The sequence below is a fragment of the Neoarius graeffei genome, chromosome 1 (assembly GCF_027579695.1).
Source record: "Neoarius graeffei isolate fNeoGra1 chromosome 1, fNeoGra1.pri, whole genome shotgun sequence".
NCBI lineage: Eukaryota > Metazoa > Chordata > Actinopteri > Siluriformes > Ariidae > Neoarius > Neoarius graeffei.
This window is the reverse complement of record NC_083569.1, coordinates 104,295,915-104,320,343: the sequence shown is the minus strand read 5'-3', so window position 1 is coordinate 104,320,343 and position 24,429 is coordinate 104,295,915. Positions and strand designations below refer to the sequence as shown.

General features: G+C 42.9%; 1 protein-coding gene across 3 annotated transcripts in view; it reads left to right on the top strand.

Annotated features, from left to right (window-relative positions):
- sharpin (SHANK-associated RH domain interacting protein) overlaps positions 1-24,429 on the top strand; it is a 50,413-nt gene that overhangs the window by 1,821 nt on the left and 24,163 nt on the right. For all 3 annotated transcript variants that reach the window (XM_060913854.1, XM_060913869.1, XM_060913843.1), the window contains exon 2: positions 20,560-20,734. In XM_060913854.1, the coding sequence (XP_060769837.1) occupies positions 20,560-20,734 (175 nt within the window). The remainder of the gene's footprint in view (positions 1-20,559; positions 20,735-24,429) is intronic.

Here is a 24,429-nt window from a genome sequence, read left to right as displayed (position 1 = left end):
ATTCAACTGGATAAAAAAAAAATAAAGAACATTAAAACGTCTCTGTAAAAAGTGCATTGTTAATTATGTTAAATGCTGATTCTGTCTTCTGTGTTTGTTTCGTGCGCGCGGCTCTGAGACCAAGAACACAAAACCGAATGAGTGAGCGTGCAACTCAGGGGAGGAATGCAGTGCAGTAGACACGTTTTTTTTTTTTTTCATGCTAATCATCAGCGCACTTTCATGAAGCTGTTACTTTTACATTTTCAAAGCAGCGCAGTTTTGTCCTCATTGCTTGGGCCAGATCAAACCATTAAACAAGCTTAAATTATTCAAATTATTAGATTTTTCAAAAAAATCTTGAAAAAAAAAAATGGTTAACAGATGTATCGTCGGAGGGTGTAGCAACACCAATCATGATGGGATTAGTACTCATCGTTTTCCAAAAGACCGGACAGTGAGAGGAATGGGAGCGCTTGGTTTACACAGACTGTGCACTGAAACCGTGCAAAGCTCGCGCAGCCTGCTGGCAGCACGGTGGTGTAGTGGTTAGCATGGTCGCCTCACAGCAAGAAGGTTCCGGGTTCGAACCCAGCAGCCGGCGAGGGCCTTTCTGTGTGGAGTTTGCATCTTCTCCCCGTTTCCCCCGCAATCCAAAGACATGCAGTTAGGTTAACATCGGCTGAGGTGCCCTTGAGCAAGGTACCGAACCCCTGACTGCTCCCCGGGTGCTCTGGTGTGGCTGCCCATTGCTCTGGGTGTGTGTGCGTGTGTTCACTGCTTCAGATGGGTTAAATGCAGAGGATGAATTTCACTGTGCGTGAAGAGTGCATGTGACAAAGGTTTCTTCTTCCGCAGGTAACATCACGAATCTGGCTCCAGACTCCCTTGAGGCGCGTTTTATTTTATTTTTTTCTGCTGTAGACAGATGGCGTTGTGCAAAATTACCCTTCTGGATGAGTGTGTAAAGGGACATTCTTTCATATAAAAAAAAAAAAAACGAAATTGGTCCAGAATATGCACTTTAAGCCAGTATCTCACTGGGCTGCGACTAGCTGGAGACACAACAATTGAGATAAAATATGCGAATTAGCAACAATTTTCATTTGGAATCACACTGAATTAGGGCTGTGCGATATGGGAAAAAATGAATATCCCGATACATTTTCTCCGTTTCACGATATGTATCTCGATATATTGAAATCTCCTCTAAAGGACCCCATGAAATCTAACTTTTGGGCAATTCCATGTAAATGTCAACCTCACCATGCAAAAATAAAGCAACATGTAATACATCAAAACCACTCCCAGAGATATCACCTAGGCCTGTATTTTACAGATGTGAATAAGTTGAACCAATTTGTAACCAACCTAATACGTCACTGTCAGTCTTTCTTTCTTATAATGTAAACCCCAAGCTAAAATCAACTTTGATCATGTACAATTCTATATTATTGCCACAAGCCACAGAAATGTATGCTAAAATCCACAAAACAGCAAAACAATAGCCATCCTAAATATTATTTAAGAACTTTGATAGTTTTAGCTGATATTTAGAGAGTTTTTCAAAGGGTTATGGTGGTTAAATTGCTGATTTTCTAAACATATGCCATGTCTATTTCAGACCGCGTCACATCCATAACGGAATTTCGTCACATCCATAACGCTGACTTTTCCTTCCGAAACTCTGCATGAAATACAAAATATTTTAAACAAAGATTTTTTTAATATTCACCTTGGACCCCTCTATCAAATGGATATCTCCATTTCGACATTAGGTTTACAATTTCACAGAGTTTGATAAAAATGTACAGTCACCCAAGAAAAGTGATACTTTTTCTGTCACATCCATAACGCATCTTTTATTGGCGTTTTCTGGCATGCCCCAGATGTACTATGGGAATTGTTCTTGTTCTATCACTTCTCCAGTATGGTACAGCCTTAAAATATGCAACACCTGTTTAAATACTGGGAGACAATAAAACATGCACTGGGTCATTTGTTGCCATTTTGAGTTCAAGTGTCACATCCATAACGCTGGAATTGCTCTTTTACTCTTTACTGTTTTCACTACAATCCCTGCAGATTAAATAACATTCTTGGTTAACTTTACAGGTGGTTTTCAACAACACATTTTAAATTTTCATGTTGGTGATTAATCACAATTGAATTGAAATATGACTATTTTTGTTCAACAAAGATGTGGCACAAACTGCAAAAACAATCTTGAAAATTGCGACAAAGGGGCAAAACAATACAGAGCTGCTCAGAGCTCAAACCAATAAAGTGCAAACTCAACACTGAGAAAGACATTTAGCCTAAATAAGAAAAGTGCTCATTCATTAAATTATTTTAAAAAAATAGATCTCCAAGCTGGCGGCACGGTGGTGTAGTGGTTAGCGCTGTCGCCTCACAGCAAGAAGGTCCTGGGTTCGAGCCCCGTGGCCGGCGAGGGCCTTTCTGTGTGGAGTTTGCATGTTCTCCCCGTGTCCGCGTGGGTTTCCTCCGGGTGCTCCGGTTTCCCCCACAGTCCAAAGACATGCAGGTTAGGTTAACTGGTGACTCTAAATTGAGCGTAGGTGTGAATGTGAGTGTGAATGGTTGTCTGTGTCTATGTGTCGGCCCTGTGATGACCTGGCGACTTGTCCAGGGTGTACCCCGCCTTTCGCCCGTAGTCAGCTGGGATAGGCTCCAGCTTGCCTGCGACCCTGTAGAAGGATAAAGCGGCTAGAGATAATGAGATGAGATGAGATCTCCAAGCTATTAACCTGACTACTGAGAACCACTGGAACATTCACAATAGAGAGAGATTGAGGGAGAGAAGCGAGAGATCTGCAAAACATCATTTTTCTCTTTGCACACTTTTGAACTGAATGTTTTCTGGCTCTGCCTCTCAGATGTGTAGAATTCCGGCTGCTGCCTTTCGTGATGACAGGTTTTTTTGCACACTTTACAAACTGGCATTTGCTGTTCCACGTCCTCCTCGCGATATCCAAAAAATGCCAGATGACTGACCCCTTACTAGTTCTTTTAGGAACCAATTCGTCCGCTTCCATTTTTAATTTGTCGCTGAAATTGACAGAGCTTACACGGTAGCCTACGCAACACCAGCGATTGCACGAACTGAGTCAGCGCTGTAAACCGAAACTAGGAAATCTTCCCGCCGGCAGTGTTGCCAGATACTGCTGACGTTTTCCAGCCCAAAATATGTTCAAAACCCGCAAAAACGCACTTAAAACCGCCCAATCTGGCAACACAACCGAAACTAGAAAATCTTCCCGGAAGTTCCTTTCAGCACTGAGATGTCGCCCGGGATTGGTTGGCGAGTGCGTGACGTTATTGTTTTCTTTACCCTTAGGCAGCCTCTCCCGTTACTGCCTGAGGGACAGGGAGAAAACCACCGGGAAAGGTTTTAAACAAACACAAGTCGGAAGATGACCATAAAATACTCGATAGTTACGATATAATAATTTTATGTATCGCACACAGAGTTTTCGCGATATATCGAGTATATTCGATATATCGCACAGCCCTACACTGAATTGATATTCGCATATTTTACCGCAATTGTTGTGTCTCCAGTTAATCGCAGGCTGTCGCAGCCCGGCTTTCCCTCGGCAGGCAGGGAAGTAGAGGAAGCCTCACGGAAACTGACTTGAGAAGGGTTCGCGACGGCTTTGTGACAGCGACGCATTTGCGGCTATTTTGAGAGAAATTTTGTCGCACAAATTTTTTGAACATGTTCAAAATTTCATCGACGAAGGAGCAACACTTTGCGACTCATGCGAGGAAATTGAGAAGCCCCGCGAATGTTTCAACACACTTTTGAAACTCTTTCGCGAATGACGTTCGCAAGCTGTCGCACCCAGTGAGATGCTACCCTTACAAGTCCAAAGATTTCGAATAGTTATCGAATATCAATTTTATTATCCAACTACCGTTCAAAAGTTTGGGGTCACTTTGAAATGTCCTTATTTTTGAAAGAAAAGCACTGTTCTTTTCAATGAAGCTCACTTTAAACTAATCAGAAATCCACTCTATACATTGCTAATGTGGTAAATGACTATTCTAGCTGCAAATGTCTGGTTTTTGGTGCAATATCTCCATAGGTGTATAGAGGCCCATTTCCAGCAACTCTCACTCCAGTGTTCTAATGGTACAATGTGTTTGCTCATTGCCTCAGAAGGCTAATGGATGATTAGAAAACCCTTGTACAATCATGTTAGCACAGCTGAAAACAGTTGAGCTCTTTAGAGAAGCTATAAAACTGACCTTCCTTTGAGCAGATTGAGTTTCTGGAGCATCACATTTGTGGGGTCGATTAAATGCTCAAAATGGCCAGAAAAATGTCTCGACTATATTTTCTATTCGTTTTACAACTTATGGTGGTAAATAAAAGTGTGACTTTTCATGGAAAACACAAAATTGTCTGGGTGACCCCAAACTTTTGAACGGTAGCGTACACACTTTAATAGGAACTTGTCGATTCTAATGCCGCTTTTCCACTACCAACGCGGCTGAGTCGGGCTGAGCCGTGCCGTGCTGAGTCGAGCTGAGCGGGGCTGTTGGAGTTGCATTTCGACTACAACCGCGCTGAACCGTGCTGGCTGGAAGTGGGTGGACACATTGGGTGGAGTTAGCGAAAGTGGGTGGACGTCACGTGATGTCGTTAGGCGGCGCAAACAGTGACATCAGTGAGCTTTTAAGCGGTAGTCTCACGACCCGGATAGTAAACAATAAACATGGAGGACATGGAGTCGTTAGTGTTGCTGGTCTTGGTGCTGTGGTTTGTTGTCACCGACAACGCCAACAGATACTGGCAAGAGCGTATAGATGAGGCGAGGCGCATAAGGCTTCAGAAATTCTTGTAATTAGGGCCCGAGCCCTATGGGCGAAGGCCCTATTGTTCTTGTAAGAGTTCACTATTATTATTCTTCTTCCGTCTTCTTCTTCTTCTTCTTCCGTCTTCTTCTTCTTCTTTATTTTTCTCCGCTGTTGGGCCATTTTCGGGGCGCTTGCCATGGGCGAAAACGCACGAAATTTGGCGCCAGTTCCGAGAATTGCCACCGCTACTCAGAACCAGAAGCCCAAACTTGGCCGGGGCTCAGGGCCTCTATAGCGCCCCCTAAGTCGTTGTGATTTTGGCCTCCCGCATTAAGGTGCCTGGGTGCCATGTAGTTTGTAGTAGTGGCATGCCATTTGGTACGCATATGTATCTCACTAAGCCGGACAAAAATGTAATGCCAATGCATTAGCCACGCCCAACAGGAAGTGAGGTAATTTCACTTTTGTGCGAAATGCATGGCCACTAAGACGGCGCAACTCCTCCTAGACCGTTCATGGGAATGTCACCAAAATTGATACACATCATCTACAGACATGGCTGACAAAAGTTTCTAAATACGTTTCACGTTGGATAAACCGTTCAGAAGTTATACGTCAATCAATTTTCGATGCAAAATTTTACATGCTTAAAAATTCATAACAAATCTTCTGATTGCTCAAAACTGCTCATACTTCACACGCAGATCACTCATTGGGCTTCTGACATGTTACCCAATTTCTGTGATATTTCGCCACTGGGGGCGCTATTTTTGGGCAAAAAATCCAATCTTTCCTCAAATTTGGTCAGACTTCACGGCCACCCTCTTACTACCTCCCATGTCATGTATACCACATTTTGGGACTTTTCGTCCATGGGGGGGCGCTGTTTTTGGCCGACGCAATTGCTCCAAAACGGGTTTTTGGTGAATAATTCCATAATGCTTTTCCTTCACACCACTACCTTGTGATAGTACGTTGCTGTTGTAGACACTTATTTTTCCAACTCATAATCGCTCATGTACAGCATAGCGCCACCTACTGACATGGGAAAAACCAAAAAATTTATTCTTCAAAAATCTATATCTCATCTTCTATTTACTCAATTGTCATCAAACTTCATACGCAAACTCTTCAGAGCTCACCTGACATATACGCCGAATTCTCTGCACTTTCGCCACTGGGGGCGCTATTTTTGGGCAAGAAATCCAATCTTTCCTCAAATTTGGTCAAACTTCACGGCCACCCTCTTACTACCTCCCATGTCATGTATACCACATTTTGGGAATTTTCGTCCATGGGGGGCGCTGTTTTTGGCCGAAGCAATTGCTCCAAAACGGGTTTTTGGTAAATAGTTCCATAATGCTTTTCCTTCACACCACTACCTTCTGATAGTACGTTGCTGTTGTAGACACTTATTTTTCCACCTCATAATCGCTCATGTACAGCATAGCGCCACCTACTGACATGGGAAAAACCAAAAAATTTATTCTTCAAAAATCTATATCTCATCTTCTATTTACTCAATTGTCATCAAACTTCATACGCAAACTCTTCATAGCTCACCTGACATATACGCCAAATTTTGTGCACTTTCGCCCCTGGGGGTGCTGGTTATGGCTAAAATGATATTGCAGCTTCTGATTTGTCACACTTGGCAAGCAAACTCTTTACAAGACCCTTATTGGGGCGCTTGCCATGGTCGACAACGCACGAAATTTGGCTCCTTTTTCTTAGACTGCCACCGCTACTGAGAACCTGAAGCCCAGATCCAAGCGGGCCTCAGGGCCTCTATAGCGCCCCCTAACTCGTTGTGATTTTGGCCTCCCGCATTAAGGTGCCTGGTTGCCATGTAGTTTGTAGTAGTGGCATGCCATTTGGTACGCATATGTATCTCACTAAGCCGGACAAAAATGTAATGCCAATGCATTAGCCACGCCCAACAGGAAGTGAGGTAATTTCACTTTTGTGCGAAATGCATGGCCACGAAGACGGCGCAACTCCTCCTAGACCGTTCATAGGAATGTCACCAAAATTGATACACATCATCTACAGACATGGCTGACAAAAGCTACTAAAGACGTTTCACGTAGCATTAACCGTTCCGAAGTTATACGTCAATCAATTTTCAATGCAAACTTTTACATGCTTAAAAATTCATTACAAATCTTCTAATTGCTCAAAACTGCTCATACTTCACACGCAAATCACTCATTGGGCTTCTGACATGTTACCAAATTTCTGTGATATTTCGCCACTGGGGGCGCTATTTTTGGGCAAAAAATCCAATCTTTCCTCTTTTCCTTCACACCACTACCTTGTGATAGTACGTTGCTGTTGTAGACACTTATTTTTCCATCTCATAATCGCTCATGTACAGCATAGCGCCACCTACTGACATGGGAAAAACCAAAAAATTTATTCTTCAAAAATCTATATCTCATCTTCTATTTACTCAATTGTCATCAAACTTCATACGCAAACTCTTCATAGCTCACCTGACATATATGCCAAATTTTGTGCACTTTCGCCACTGGGGGCGCTATTTTTGGGCAAAAAATCCAATCTTTCCTCAAATTTGGTCAAACTTCACGGCCACCCTCTTCCTACCTCCCATGTCATGTATACCACATTTTGGGAATTTTCGTCCAGGGGGGGCGCTGTTTTTGGCCGACGCAATTGCTCCAAAACGGGTTTTTGGTAAATACTTCCATAATGCTTTTCCTTCACAACACTACCTTGTGAAAGTACGTTGCTGTTGTAGACACTTATTTTTCCAACTCATAATCGCTCATGTACAGCATAGCGCCACCTACTGACATGGGAAAAACCAGAAAATTTATTCTTCAAAAATCTATATCTCATCTTCTATTTACTCAATTGTCATCAAACTTCATACGCAAACTCTTCATAGCTCACCTGACATATACGCCAAATTTTGTGCACTTTTGCCCCTGGGGGTGCTGGTTATGGCAAAAATGATATTGCAGCTTCTGATTTGTCAAACTTGGCAAGCAAACTCTTTACAAGACCTTTATTGGGGCGCTTGCCATGGTCGACAACGCACGAAATTTGGCTCCTTTTTCTTAGACTGCCACCGCTACTGAGAACCAGAAGCCCAGATCCAGGCCGTCCTCAGGGCCTCTATAGCGCCCCCCGCGCACCGTTCAGTGCGAGACCCTATTGTTGCCATGTGTCCATTTCTGTGGTTTGTCGCCATTGTGGGAGTAATGTCTCTTGCCGAAGAAGCTGTGGAAGGTATTTCGCTGGGACGCATGCCCCCGCCCACCTTGGCCGCTGGCGCAAGGGCCCGTCGAGGCCGCTTGCGGCTTTAATTCGTAATTATTCTTCTTCCGGGTTTGCGGTGTTTACAGATCCCAGCGTGCTCGCGGGGCGTGTGTGGGAATGTGAGGACACTCCTCCTCCTCACCAATCAGTGCACAGGGGAGTGTCTGCTCACGCCCCTAGCCCCACTCGGCTCGGTTTGGCTCGCTTCAGCCCTACTCCAAAACCGTGCGAGTTTTGGGGGCTGAAGCGAGCCGAGTCGTGCTGTTCTGAGATAGTCGAAATGCGGGCTGAAGCGAGCTGAAGTGAGCTGAAAAAGGGTAGTGGAAAAGGGCCATAAGATCCCTGTTTTTGGCTGCAGGACTGGAACCGAATATGTTGCATGCTGAGATGCTTTTCTGCTCATCACGCTTTACGATCCTTCCTGGCAAAAGAAAAAAAAAGGCTCGACCCAATCTGTCCATTTTCCTCTGACCTTTCTTATCAACAAGGCGTTTGTTTCCACTCACTCAGCGTTCCTCAAACCAGCCCATCTCGCACCAACACGCTTTCCTGCCGCAGTGAAAGTCACACTTTGAGATGGGAGTGAACACTCTCGCTTGAGTCGTATCTGCATGATGTTATGCATCAAGGGATCGACTGATTAGAGAACTACATAAAACAACAGATGGATGTATGGGTTTTCCTAATAAACTGGCTGGCGAGTGTATACCTTTTGAGGAACAAAGCTGCACGGCCCCGCCCGTTTTCCTTACCGGGAAGTTTACCAGGTGCACACAGAATGGGCGGGGTTTATTATCCTACATGTGCACTTGTGAGTGATAACTCGACAGGAGACTTGTTTCTGTTTGTACACAATTTCAGCGAGTGATAATGTGACAGCGCAGTGAAGGAAATTTGATTTGAGCTGCGACAATCCAAATGTTCACCTTTTGAAGATCTTATTGGTCTGACGTTTACTCCGTTCCCCACTCATAACGTTTTAGTTTCTACCTACAAATAATTCAACTTTTATTAAGTGTGTGTGGGGGGAAAAGTCTGGAAGGAAGTAGCGGAAATTGTTCATGTCTCTAGTGAGCGTATGTAGCTAGTACAGCTTGCTTGCTTTGCTAATCTGTCTATGTGTTTTCACTGCAGCTGTAATTGGGTCTGTGTCAGAAACTGGGTACTGTAGGGGTCGCCCACTAAATATACTCAGTCAGTAAACTCTACGGTTTTGAATGGTGATGTTGGTTTGAATTTGAAATAAAATGATGAAAGAAATAATCCAGATAAAACTAAATCTTTGATGTGAATACTCTATTCAGAATTTGGCAAAAATTCTGCAAATTTGTGGAAAAATGGCGGCTTGATCTGGGACATGATAAACGGTCGACTACATCGCGTTCCCTTAAAAAGGTTGTAGTCCACTGAAAAGTCTACAGTTATCACTAATTGTATTTTAAGTTATAAGTTTATACACCTAAGGATCGGTGCGCTCACAGAATAATCATAACCGTAATAAAACATCATGCAAAATATTCCATCACCGTCGTAACTCCATTTTCCGCAAACCCAAAACCAATACGATCGTGTGTTTTGATCTAAACGGAAAGCCTCAGGGTCAAGGTCACGACCTCACCAAAAGTAGTAACTTTTTAAAATCACTACGCCATATAAAAATTTAGTTATAAATCTGTGATTTTGTTTTGTAAACCGAAAGCTGAAAGTTAGGTATAGAATACGTTTCTTACAGAATATGTTACGATGGTAGCTGGTCTTGTATGAATTTCTGAGCTATAAAATGAGTTGTGGTCTGTTTTTTACCGTATCGTGTTATTTGTGTGCGGGGAAGGACACACATTAACAATTTGCATGTGTAGAATGGAATTTTCCACTCCAACAGTTAGAAGTTGATCGTGCTTCCATTTGCGGTCTTTCTGTTACGCGGGTGATCTGTTCGGACGTTATCGCTGAAAAGGTGAGTTTTGACAGATTTTGTTTTAGTCTTGCAGTATAAGGCAATAGAATGTTTCTTTTTCATCTTACTTTCAGATTTCGTAGTGTTTGCGTATTTTTGGCCAATATTTTGCGACCGTGGTCAATTTAGATCGAACTTTTGATAGAATCTACGGCCAGTCATTTTGCCTCGCGCTCCGTCCAGTGCGGTAGTGATGTCCCGTTGCTCGCGCGCCGCAGCAGAGACCCGCGCGACCTTCAGCCAGTACAGTCGCTGTTCTTTTACCACCGCCGTTATTCTCATCTTTCCGCCATATCAAATACCCAAAATGTATCATATTATTCATATTTAAGTGAATAATCAATTCAGTCATCATAACTTGGCATTTTTAACCCAAGCAATCAAAAAGAGGAAATTTATTCAATATTTTCACTCATCTGTGAAGGAGCGGCTTTAATTCTTCATGATGGAGTTATTTTATATGGAAATCAATTTTACAAAAGCATTTGAATTATAATTTAAAAAGATGTTCCACAGTGGAGGCCAGATAAAGCAAGATACTATCTTTATTCTTATTAAACATGACAAAAGAAACATCGAGTGTTAGGTAATTGCAAAAAAATTGTAAAATTAGAAAATTTTATTTTTTGACCATAATGTCCCAAATGAGAGACCAGTTTCTGAGACGGGCCCAATTCACCTTGCAGGCAATAGGGGGTGTAAAAAAAAAAATCCACATGCCTCCTTTAAACCTTGCAAGGAGGCTTAAAGGAGAACTGAAGTCATTTTTAAACTTGCTTTATTTGTTAATTAACGTGTTATTCAATTACGTTTTCGGTTTTAGTAACCTTATAGCGTGACTCGTATTGGCAACTAATTGCAATTAAATATTCTACTTATCAGCCTGTTCGCTTTTTAGCCGTGTTGAATTTAGTTCGTTTGGTCCACGGCAGGCGATCTTCACAAGACTTCGAAACATGACGTGTCAACCAGGTGTCGGTGCCGCCATTTTGAAAACTGTTTTCCGAACGAAGTATTGCACAAAAACGAGTTTAAATGACGATCCCTACTTTTTTCAAACTTTCCTGATAACAAACAAAACTTCCGGCTTGATCACATCAGCATTCGAAAGAGGGCGCACGCATCTTTTGGCGACCCCTGTGTCTGAAATCGCTCCCTATAGGGCATTATATAGTGAGCACGCTGTTTAGTAGTGCTTTCCGAAACCTTAGTGAGGATTATTTACACCCTATATAGTGCACTCAAAGTATCCCACAATGCATCACGAAAAGCAGTGTACAACGATGGTCACTAACCAAAGCAATATATCCCATCATGCATTGCGGTCACGCTGAAAGAAATCAAATTAAAAGTCTCAAATTTGATTTAATAAAAGGTAGCAGCGAAGAAGGAAAAGTATTCAGCCTTGATTTAAAAGAACTGAAAGCTGCAGGTACTTTGTATTGATTAATGTAGGAAAGGCGCTCAGTATAATATGGATTTATCACAAAAACACACGCATGTATTTATTATTTTGAAACCCACCAGCCGACTGATCTGGCACGGTTTAATTGTGCGACAGTAATGACGTAAATACCAGCGCGATGGACTAGAGTCCGAAAGCGGTTTTTTTTTCCCCCTTTCATTTTACCAATGAGCTCACTATATAGTCCTCTATATAGTAATTCCCTATATTGACCCTTCCCACTCACGTGACCTTCGTAAACGTGACCGCCATTTTGGACATGTAGTGGACTTCGGTTCGAATCGTTTTGAATGTGACGACGACAAACGAAAAACATAAAAGAAAAAGGAGCGAGATGCAGAAAACACCTTCACTATCCAGCGATGTAGGGCATTTACAGGGTGAGCAGAGGGAGAGGTATTTGCAAAAATTGAGGTTAGCAGGCTTAGAGAACGACATTAGCAACGCCGTACAGAAATAACGGTTTATGGCACAAACCCTTTCGGTTCTCGCTCATCTAGCTGCTACAATGACTGCTTAGACTGCAACAATAATACCCGAACACACATTTAAGGCCCTGTCCACACGGCAACGGATTCAGGTGAATCCGATAAAATTGTTTATCGTTTCGGCTTGGCATCCACACGGCACCGGCGTTTTGGGTGCCCCAAAACGAAATCTTTTGAGAACGGGTTCCAGAGTGGAAAGATCTGGCAACGGCGCCGTTGCGAAGTCGTCTGGATGAGTAGAACGGATTTGTTTACGATGACGTCACAACCACATGTGCTTCACGCCGGGTAGAAGTGTAACGAACTCGATGCGAGTCGTCAACAAATCCTATAACTTGGTTCATGAAACGCGCTTACAAAATATTTTCACTGTGAATATTTATTATGTAATGGTGCAAAGTGAGAGAGAGAGAGAGAGAGAGAGAGAGAGAGAGAGAGAGAATAGCCCTTAGGGCAGAGTCAATCCCGCCAGCAAAAATAGGGAAAAAAAGGAGCGATCTCACCTCTTCAGATGTTGGTTTAAGTCCTACAATACATTCCTCAAAAAGGGCGTAGAAGAACAAATTAATCCATCAACGTGTAGCATTCAATTTATTCCGGACCATTAAAGACGCTGCCTTCCGCGTAGACTCGTACGTCATCCTCGCTGCCATATTGGATGTGGCAAAGCGGAGAATAAAGATGCCTCATTCATGTGCTGCGTTTAACTGTACCAACAGGTTTGCCGTCCAAACGAGATCACATGGGATTACCTTTCACAGGTGAGACTGGAAAAATACTTTTCATTGTATTTGGTCATTATAATGTAATTTTACAAACAGATTTTTTTGACTTTGTGGCTAATATGAAGTCTCGCGCGTAATAGTTTATGCGCATGCGTCCTTACTACTTCTATTGTTCTGGTGTCTCCGAAGGGACCATCTTACAGCGCCCCTAGAGGTGTGGCATGTGTATTGCATCGTTTTCAGCAAGCGTTGCGTTGCCATATGTACCTGATTATTTTACTGATCCGTTGCCCATGTGGATGCGATATATATATTTTTTAATAACATCTCGTTGCCGTTGTCGTGTGGATGTAGCGTAAGTATCCGTCGTAAAGACGTGAAACTCGTCGAGTGACGAGTGTGTTCATTGATAAGCTAACACAATCTAAAAGTAGACATACCATCACACTGCCCTGGCGCTGTGTACAGTTTACCTTCTATGGTTTGTGCACTCACTATTTGCCATTACTTTCTCCAACCGTTGTTACAGATTACAGGGAACGGCCTGGATTTAAGAGACAAATACGTGTTCCTCTTGTTTTGAACACTTATTTGTAGGACATTACCTCTGATCTGTCCTACAGTCTACCAACAGCAAAGGAACACAACGTTAGCTAATGTCGTTAGCTAATAGCTACTACAGAAGAACAAAGAGGTTACAATGGGTTATTTTAGCCTATTTGGTTACACACTCGCCGCCACAAAATGTTAACAGCAATGTAATGCCTTTTCTGGCTAATTTTATTCGTCTTACCTCCAACAAAGTGGTCACTACACAAGCGTTGGTATGCCGAGGGCTGCCAATCTTTCCTGTTAATGGCCGCTATCCATCTTCTCCGTCGGTCAGCATCTGTCGGGATCCGATAAAATGATAAATCTTGCCTTGTGTGTTGATGGTTACGACATCCAGGTGCACAACAATATAATGGCATGATGGAAGTCTTGCTGAAAGTAAAAACTTTCTTTGATGGCTATATTCCTTTCGATGCTTCGCCGTCGTTCCTCGTTGTTGGCTGTGGTAGACTACTGGTAGTTCATGTCCAAAATGGCGGCCGCGTTTGTCGTGACGTCACGTGGGATGGGTCAATAGGGAGGAGTGAGCGATTTCGGACACGGAACGTCGGCAGATGTCGGTCACTTTGATTTCCGCTGTACGTTTTATTTCCGTCCTACGATGTCTCGCACAGGTCTCAGCGAATCTCGTTTACGGCCATCGCTTTGACATACGGACTGATATATTACAGAGCGTATTTCAAACACTCATAACTTGCTACAGCAGCAAAACAGCAATCAAAAATGCATTCCGATATTTAATAAAATGAGAGAAATAGAATTTTGATAATAAAGAAATTTGCCTTCAGTTCTCCTTTAAAGTCGCCTGATCAAGGCCCTGGTTTTTTTTTTTTTTTGTACGTCTCAAGCAATTGAAATCGGGATGTTTGCTAATCAACAATAAAAGTGGTCGAATTCAGTTGGAGTGAATACAATCAACAGGTCATTTGTTTGTTTGTTTTTGCTTTTGTCGAAAGAAAACTTGCACACACATTCCTTAGGTGTAGTTCAGTGTCAAGTTTGAACCACACTGAACGTTTATAATATACATATAATGGTCCTGTTATGTTAATGCCATGGTGGCAGTGACAATATATTTCACATGTTGTAGCACTTTCTTTGCAGGGTTTCCGCAGAGTCTTATGCTAGCCGCACACTACGCCGATCCACGCGGTACCGAACCGACCCATTTCAGAGCCGACTCCCGACAGGGCACTCACATATCCCCGACTAACTCACGACTGTTGACGAGTGCAGTTGCGATTGAAGCGACACCAAACGAGATTACAGTGGGGCAAAAAAGTATTTAGTCAGCCACCAATTGTGCAAGTTCTCCCACTTAAAAAGATGAGAGAGGCCTGTAATTTTCATCATAGGTACACTTCAACTATGAGAGACAGAATGGGGGGAAAGAATCCAGGAAATCACATTATAGGATTTTTAATGAATTAATTGGTAAATTCCTCGGTAAAATAAGTATTTGGTCACCTACAAACAAGCAAGATTTCTGGATCTCACAGACCTGTAACAACTTCTTTAAGAGGCTCCTCTGTCCTCCACTCGTTACCTGTATTAATGGCACCTGTTTGAACTCGTTATCAGTATAAAAGACACCTGTCCACAACCTCAAACAGTCACACTCCAAACTCCACTATGGCCAAGACCAAAGAGCTGTCAAAGGACACCAGAAACAAAATTGTAGACCTGCACCAGGCTGGGAAGACTGAATCTGCAATAGGTAAGCAGCTTGGTGTCTAGAAATCAACTGTGGGAGCAATTATTAGAAAATGGAAGACATACAAGACCACTGATAATCTCCCTCGATCTGGGGCTCCACGCAAGATCTCACCCCGTGGGGTCAAAATGATCACAAGAACGGTGAGCAAAAATCCCAGAACCACACAGGGGGACCTAGTGAATGACCTGCAGAGAGCTGGGACCAAAGTAACAAAGACTACCATCAGTAACACACTACGCCGCCAGGGACTCAAATCCTGCAGTGCCAGACGTGTCCCCCTGCTTAAGCCAGTACATGTCCAGGCCCGTCTGAAGTTTGCTAGAGAGCATTTGGATGATCCAGAAGAGGATTGGGAGAATGTCATATGGTCAGATGAAACCAAAATAGAACTTTTTGGTAAAAACTCAACTTGTCGTGTTTGGAGAAGAAAGAATGCTGAGTTGCATCCAAAGAACACCATACCTACTGTGAAGCATGGGGGTGGAAACATCATGCTTTGGGGCTGTTTTTCTGCAAAGGGACCAGGACGACTGATCCGTGTAAAGGAAAGAATGAATGGGGCCATGTATCGTGAGATTTTGAGTGAAAACCTCCTTCCATCAGCAAGGGCATTGAAGATGAAACGTGGCTGGGTCTTTCAGCATGACAATGATCCCAAACACACCGCCCGGGCAACGAAGGAGTGGCTTCGTAAGAAGCATTTCAAGGTCCTGGAGTGGCCTAGCCAGTCTCCAGATCTCAACCCCATAGAAAATCTTTGGAGGGAGTTGAAAGTCCGTGTTGCCCAGCGACAGCCCCAAAACATCACTGCTCTAGAGGAGATCTGCATGGAGGAATGGGCCAAAATACCAGCAACAGTGTGTGAAAACCTTGTGAAGACTTACAGAAAATGTTTGACCTCTGTCATTGCCAACAAAGGGTATATAACAAAGTATTGAGATTAACTTTTGTTATTGACCAAATACTTATTTTCCACCATAATTTGCAAATAAATTCTTTAAAAATCACACAGTGATTTCCTGGATTTTTTTTTCTCATTCTGTCTCTCATAGTTGAAGTGTACCTATGATGAAAATTACAGGCCTCTCTCATCTTTTTAAGTGGGAGAACTTGCACAATTGGTGACTGACTAAATACTTTTTTGCTCCACTGTATGTGAACTAAGCATCATAACAAACATTCTGCTAAATATCATGTGACAATAGCTTTGTGAGTGGCTTTATAATATGCACGCAGCGCGGCTCCTGCCGCTGATCTTTCAGGATCTTGAGGTCCTCGGGCCGAACTTTCTGTCCCTTCAGTGCGAGCCGTCAGAGCTGACAGTTCTCATGTTTATTTCATTGTGTGTGTGTCTAGGCTGTCTCGTTTTCCCTCCAGCCCGTGATGTCATTAACGGCAGGAGAGAGGAGCCTGCAGTGGCGCGCCTAATTCCACTGCGGCTTTCTCTCTCCCCACCTCGTTACCCTGGCTCAGGGTGTCAAATTAAAACGGCTGGAGAAAAGGAGGGATGGAGGTTGAGGAGAGAGCGCGCACTTGGTAGGGGGTAGTGGTGAGAGAGGATGTTATAATGGTTATGAGCTTTCAGTCTTGTGGTCAATAATGAAATCTGATAGTCAATAATTAATGCTCAGCCGTTATTTATTATTTACGTCTATTCATGTAGGTTGTAATTGGGCATGTGATGAAAGTGTTTATATTGTTTTATACAACACAACACGTTATTGTTAAAAACGCGTCTCGTTTGGACTTATCATTCATAGACCAGACTGTAACTCAGTACGACAATGTTTTGAAATGTGTACAATCACCTGATCACGAAATATCACGTGTTATATGTGGCAGATCACAGAATCCAGGGACACATGTCGGCCCGGGGGCATTTTGAGTTATTGACAGATTCAGAAAGTACAGTTTCTAAGCTTTCCAATGATGCCTTCCATGTGGAGATCTGACAATATTTGAAGAATGTGTGGCCTTTTGAAAGTGTATACTTCTTAAAACAGAAAAGGGAGAAAATCGCCCTCAAAGTTTTCCATCTCAGTTACTCTGGGTGTAGGGCGGGCACATAATGGTGCTCATTTGCATGACATTAAGGAAAGCCCTACCCCCTACGAGCTAGCACGATGCTACTTTCATGTAAACAAAGATCACCACGTCAATTTTCCTTCCGTGCAAAGTATGCCCAACACAATTATGAAGTACAAAAATAAGTCCTAAAGTATACTTTAACGTTTTGTGGTTGAAAAATTACTCACACCGTAAGAAAGAAAGATAGCACGATGATGACACAACTAACACAACACTAGTTTCATGTACAGCCTCAGTCACAACCTGCTGTACCATGCTCCTACGGCAGGTCTACACGCAAAAAACGCAAGAAACACATGGAGCGCACGCATGAAACGCACGAGAGCGCGCGTGTGATGTGCTGATTTTCGAGCCGCAGACCGGCCGCAGAGGTTCTTTGTCATGTCAAACAAACTCTACGGGCGCTTACGTTTTTTTCAGGTTACAAGACAAACTTACGGCCAACGCGCGTCTTTCTCCGTGAACAAAAAAAAAACCGCAGCGATTTGGGAAACGCCAAAAATCACACGGCCAAAAAATCATACGTCCGGTTGTGACCTAGGCTTAACCAAACCACAACACTCTCCGTTACATGCAAAAATAACCACACAGCCTTAGATTAATAAACTTACCCCATCAGAAAGAGAAACGGCGCCTTGCACACACCAATGCCTCCGATGGAATGTAATCCTAGAACGGTCCGTGTATCATCCGATCATTCAAGTATTCCATTCAATCTGGAAAACGAGGTTGCGGTTTTTTTGCGGTGCGTCAGCTCCTCTGCGCTCTGTTTAGTAACTCATTCCATAGTGAAATCACACGCCTGTATGCAGTTAAGTAGCCATGCGCTCAGCTCGGATCATACAGCTGATTCGCGGAAAAAAAACAAACAAAAGACTTAAATCATCATGTGAATGGCCCATATGGTAATTTACCCACACCCCCCAGCAGGCTACAGTCCTGACAAAAACGAAACAATTTGCAACAAAAAATGTATGCTTTTCCAACAAAACAATCTATTATCTGAAATACTGATTGCATTCTTCAAGATCTCAACTTGCACATGATGGAAAAAAAACAAAAATCACAAATTTCGAAAAAAAATGCTTCTTTTGCAATTATCTCGGATTCGTTTTGTCCGACATGTGTCCCTGGATTCGATGAGGGCTCACATATGCGAAAGATATGATTGGCTATTACTAGCGACTCTCGCCGATCAGTCTGGCTCCCGATTAGTTTTTCGAATCGGCTGTGAGATGAGTTGGTACCATCGAAGACTAGTCTTTACGCCTGACTCGCGACTTCAGTTGGCTCGGTACGCTGAAAATCGGCACAGTGTGCGGCTAGCTTTAAAGTCTAAAATTTGATAATCCTAATTTAAGGCCTTAAAAAGTCTAAAATACGAGCATATTTTGCATTGTATGTCTTAAATGTAATTTTGTGAAGTCTTAAATCCTTACGTCCATTTACCCCAGTCGCTTTTTTTTTTTTTGTTAAATGCGTTGGTGATGTTCATAATTAGTCATATAAGCTAGGCCTACTTAGTGTCAGTAGGCTACGCTGCAAACTACAAATGAGACACAGTGGAATCTGGCGTCTAGCCCGGTTGGCATGGTGATGCACAGGGCATGGCACGCGCGCATTTAGACAGTCGAGCCTAAAAGAAGTGAGGGAGAGTGTCACGGTTTGTAGTAAAATGGGCAAATGCAAGTTTAACGACTGCTGGCTTGAACGCAGTGATTTCGTAGACTGGTTAAAACGTGTACCGAACAATCCGTTTGAGGCGTACTGCACATTGTGCAAAAGAACACTCAAACTCAGCACCCTGGGCGTAAAGGCACCGGAATCGCACGCGAAAGCGGAGAAGCACCAGGCTGCCCATAAAAGTCTGCAGCAATCGCATGCCATCACTCAATTTTGTTCAGCGTTGTCAGGTCCAAGCACATCTCGAGACGGTGTATCGGCTAACTCCGTGCGAACTGTAACGCTACAACACGCAAACCGTACGGAATCGAACACCTCATCCTCAAGTGATTTGCGGGATGTCTTTGGCTGCACTGCAACTTGGTTCCTCATTAATGCAAGCGCGCACCCTAGGGATGTAATGAGTTCAATGGTGAATGATAATAAATTTTGTTATTTTGAAAGTAATTCAGGCTCCCCTAATTTTCTTTATTTTATTTTTTTGTGCGGTATAAGTCTTAGGGTGTATTCAGACCAGGATAGTTCGATAGTTCACTTGCTTTGGTCCGAACCAAATGTTTTGTTTTTTTTTCATTTTGGTGCGGTTCGCTTTCACACTGTACATTTTAGTAAGCGGACCAAAATCTGTCAACAAAGCCACGCGCCCTGAGGTCGTTCAGCTATTGGTCAGAGACGACACGCGCACAAAGCGTTAAGTTCAAAAGTAGTCATGGAGGCTTTCCGTGCTGTTATTCTTTTTAATGTCATCAAAGCTATATGTTTTTTCCAGTTTTTACTGTTTTCACAATTGTGCGATTACTATGCTGTTGTACAAGTAATTTATCAACAACGACGACAAAGGGCAAGGCGGCTACGGAGGATAGCGCTGATGAGCGCACATCATGTTGTGACAGTTCTGGCTCTTCACGCAATAGATGAATTTCTTTTTTGCGTCGCTAGTACCGCCACTTTTTGAAAGAATGTCCCTGATTTTAATGTAGGTCTGACGGAGTTTCTTCACTTTTAGCCGACATTGTTCTGGGGAGCGCGTGAACCCCTTCTCCTTCATTTTCTCACTGAATACAGCAAACACGTCGGCATCTTTGCGTGTTCTCTCCAAAAGCTCAGATATGTGGACATCTGCCCATATATCCACAAGGGTACGCGTTTCTTCCTCGGCCCACGTTTACCCCCTACTCATTTTTTGTACTCTGTAGTCTAGCCTACCACTGGTCTGAATGACTGAACGACTGTTGTAAGGTTCCCTTGACAACCGAAACAGTTTGCACTTTGCGGTGGAGTGTCAAGACTCTGTTTCCCATAATGCTCGACAAACGACGGAAGCTCCCGAGGTACAAAAAAGCAAAACTGTCGGATTAGGTCCGGTCTGCTTTCACACCTCCAAAAGATCCGCACCAGGGTTCCTTTGGTCCGGACCGAGTCTGACCTTGCAGCTCGGTCTCGGTCCGCTTGTTTGGTCCGGACCAGAGTTCGGTGGTTTGTATTCAGACCAACCCAAAAGGTCCGGACCAAACAACGTAGGTGTGAATACGCCATTAAATTTAACCTGTTATGGTCTTAAAAAGGTCTTAAATTGAACCCCTGTCTTTGAATATTTATGTAAAAATAGTGTGAGCTTTTGAACTTGTTATTCGTCAACAGCTTCATACAGCATACCCAGGATCACGTCAAGAGCCCCAGGGCTTATGAACCATATGAAAATGAACGTTTTACATGCTGTCTGTTCTCTCCGACAGTCTCTGGCAGAGTTTGAGCTGCGCGCCGTGAGGTACGAGATCAAATCGCCACGCTGCCACGAACTGTGCGTCATCAAGCCGCCACACGACACGCTGACCTTCACCTTCCGCAGCGAGCAGGAAGCCCAGGAGTGGGCCACCGTCATGATATCGTCGCTGAGGGAAGCCCACAGAGGTCAGAGTTCACATTAGATTTCACATCATGTTTCCACTTGCAGGTTCCAGTCCTTTGTACTTTTTCTCTCTGTTGATAATCTAGAGGATATTACACGGTGGCGCGAAGAGATGAAGTTTATCCATATCATGAACAAGTGAAAATATTTTCAACACGAGAAGATAAACTTCATACCTTCGCACCACCATGTAATTTTCTTTATATTATATGGACACAGCCGCCATTTTCACAAGTCAGCAGGAAAACGCTGGGAGTGACATCATCGGAGTGACCGATCAGGAATTATTATACATCCAGGACACTTTTTCGATGGAATAAAAACGTGTTCTGTTCCCTTCGAGCAGGTTTCATTCATTTGGTTTGATAGCATGCAATATTGTTAGCATATCGTTTATCCTACGTGTATCACAGTGGTGCTTGAAAGTTTGTTGAACCCTTTAGAATTTTCTATATTTCTGTATAAATATGACCTAAAGCATCATCAGATTTTCACACAAGTCCTAAAAGTAGATAAAGAGAACCCAGTTAAACAAACGAGACAAAATATTATACTTGGTCATTTATTTATTGAGGAAAATGATCCAATATTACATATCTGGGAGTGGTAACTGCAACTAAACGTTTGCGGTAACTGTTGATCAGTCCTGCACACCGGCTTGGAGGAATTTTAGCCCGTTCCTCCGTACAGAACAGCTTCAACTCTGGGATGTTGGTGGGTTTCCTCACATGAACTGCTCGCTTCAGGTCCTTCCACAACATTTCGATTGGATTAAGGTCAGGACTTTGACTTGGCCATTCCAAAACATTAACTTCATTCTTCTTTAATCATTCTTTGGTAGAACGACTTGTGTGCTTAGGGTCGTTGTCTTGCTGCATGACCCACCTTCTCTTGAGATTCAGTTCATGGACAGATGTTCTGACATTTTCCTTTAGAATTCGCTGGTATAATTCAGAATTCATTGTTCCATCAATGATGGCAAGCCGTCCTGGTCGAGATGCAGCAAAAAAGGCCCAAACCATGATACTACCACCACCATGTTTCACAGATGGGATAAGGTTCTTATGCTGGAATGCAGTGTTTTCCTTTCTCCAAGCATAACGCTTCTCATTTAAGCCAAAGCATTCTATTTTGGTCTCGTCCGTCCACAAAACATTTTTCCAATAGCCTTCTGGCTTGTCCACGTGATCTTTAGCAAACTGCAGGTGAACAGCAATGTTCTTTTTGGAGAGCGCTGGCTTTCTCCTTGCAACCCTGCCATGCACACCATTGTTGTTCAGTGTTCTCCTGATGCTGGACTCATGAACATTAACATTAGCCAATGTGAGAGAGGCCTTCAGTTGCTTAGAAGTTACCCTGGGGTCCTTTGTGACCTCGCCGACTATTGCACACCTTGCTCTTGGAGTGATCTTTGTTGGTCGACCACTCCTGCGGAGGGTAACAGTGGTTACATGATACACCTCCACAAACATGTGTTGTGAAGGTCAGACTTTGATAGATCCCTGTTCTTTAAATAAAACAGGGTGCCCACTCACACCTGATTGTCATCCCATTGATTGAAAACACCTGACTCTAATTTCACCTTCAAATTAACTGCTAATCCTAGAGGTCCACATACTTTTGCCACTCACAGATATGTAATATTGGATCATTTTCCTCAATAAATAAATGACCAAGTATGATATTTTTGTCTCATTTGTTTAACTGGGTTCTCTTTATCTACTTTTAGGACTTGTGTGAAAATCTGATCAAGTTTTAGGTCATATTTATGCAGAAATATAGAAAATTCTAAAGGGTTCACAAACTTTCAAGCACCACTGTACGTCACTCTACCCAATGGACCATGAGCGTTGAATATGGTTTGCGATATTGCACAGTTGTCAAGACAACGTGACGTGAGATGCCGGAGACGTAAAACTTTCGAGCAACTGGGACAATTTGGAAACAGACATGGCCGCCAGGTTTGCTTCGTTAAATCCGGACAAGATTGAGAACATTTTGAAAAAGAAAGATGCGTCGAACACCCAAAAGGAACGTCTATGTATAATAATAATAAAATTGGCTGGCTTTTTTCATTGTATATTCCATTCAACTAGCATGATACTGAGCAAGTCGAAGACCACTCAACGTCAGCCAATATTATTTAAATACCTCACTCAGATCCGCGACATTTTTCAACACGAGAAGATAAACTCCATATTTTCAAGCCAACGTTTGATTTTCTTTTTATTATATTGACATGTTCACAAACAAAAGGTCCCCAAATTTATCAAAACATCTCATACGTATCATGGATTTCCTCATGACTGACATATACAGAGATTTATATCACTTTTGGTTCTCCATGTCCCGGATGGAGCTCGGATGAAAAATACGAGTGGCGTATTTCCCAGTAAAACACTTGCGTCCATATCTGAATATTTCTCCACTTCCTGATTTTATTAATCTTGCCCCGTTTCAGTACTGGTGATAACACCCTTACTGACTTTCCACTTAAGTGCTGTTTTCCTTTCCTGTACTCACCGACATGTTTACAGGCCTTTCAATTACATAATTTTGGCTACACCGTGTATTTTTGAATCTGTTTTGATGCAGGGTAATTTGGGCTTTTCTGCCTGTGCAAAGTGCTGTTTTCCCAGCGCTCTGTGTTCAAACCTGCTGCTCAGGCTTTTAGATAGAGGGGCGTCTGGGCGTCTTTTCGACGCCCTGTACTGAAAAAAACAAGAAATTGGATGCCCTACTTTTTAGTACGACGCCCTAAAGACGCCCTAATATTTCCGCCCGTGTTATGTCCGGTAACTTAGCTGAATATGTTAAAAAATCGCCGAGTCTGAGCTTTCCGAGGATCTACAAGCTTTGTTGACACCGCCATTTTGGAAATTTCAGAAGTCTCGCTTTGACAGCTGTCTTTCCCGAAGACGCCCAGGGTTACCATAGCAACAGCACGAGCCCAGAGTACAAAATATAGGCACCCGCCGCAGAGCTACAGAAACACGCGTTTCTATGGCTGCACTAATTTCAAAGTTGTGAGAGCCCTCGTTATAAATAAATGGGTTATTAAATAAATTTGGTGTACAAAGCACTTGTAATATGCGTTCCCAGAGCAGAGGGGGAAAAGATGTATGCCTAGGAGACACTGGCATAAATATCCAGACAATATAGCCGTAGACTATATTGCCGCAGCTAAATGTGGAATGTAGTCTATAGAAAACCGGCCTTACCTGACATGTTATTTATCCCGAATAAATCCTTTTAACAGTAAATAACACATTTTCATGCAGATTTTCCCAACATTACAGGCTACGTAGTGGAGAGTGTGGTAGTCGAGCCGGCGGGTAGTATTTCTAGTAGGCTAAACAATAATCAAATACGACACGTTCTAAAGGATGCTGGGATTCCAAAGTTGTACCTCAAGGCCCCCAGGCGGTTGTAAACATATTGTTGCCAGTGGACTGTTGCAGTGAAACCATTTTGTTTACATTAAGACATTAAAGAAAGTTGTTTTACCTAAAATGAATCTGGCTTGAATTTTTCCATGCACACATGCCTCCCCCCAGTCCAGCCTTACTATTGATACAAGAATGTTGTAACAAAGGCAAAAACACTTGGCTGTATTGCTCAAAATTTGCTGTCAAAATGAAGGAAATAGCATTTGAGAGCATTAGAAATTTCAAAATTTTCCGGGGGAGTACCCCCG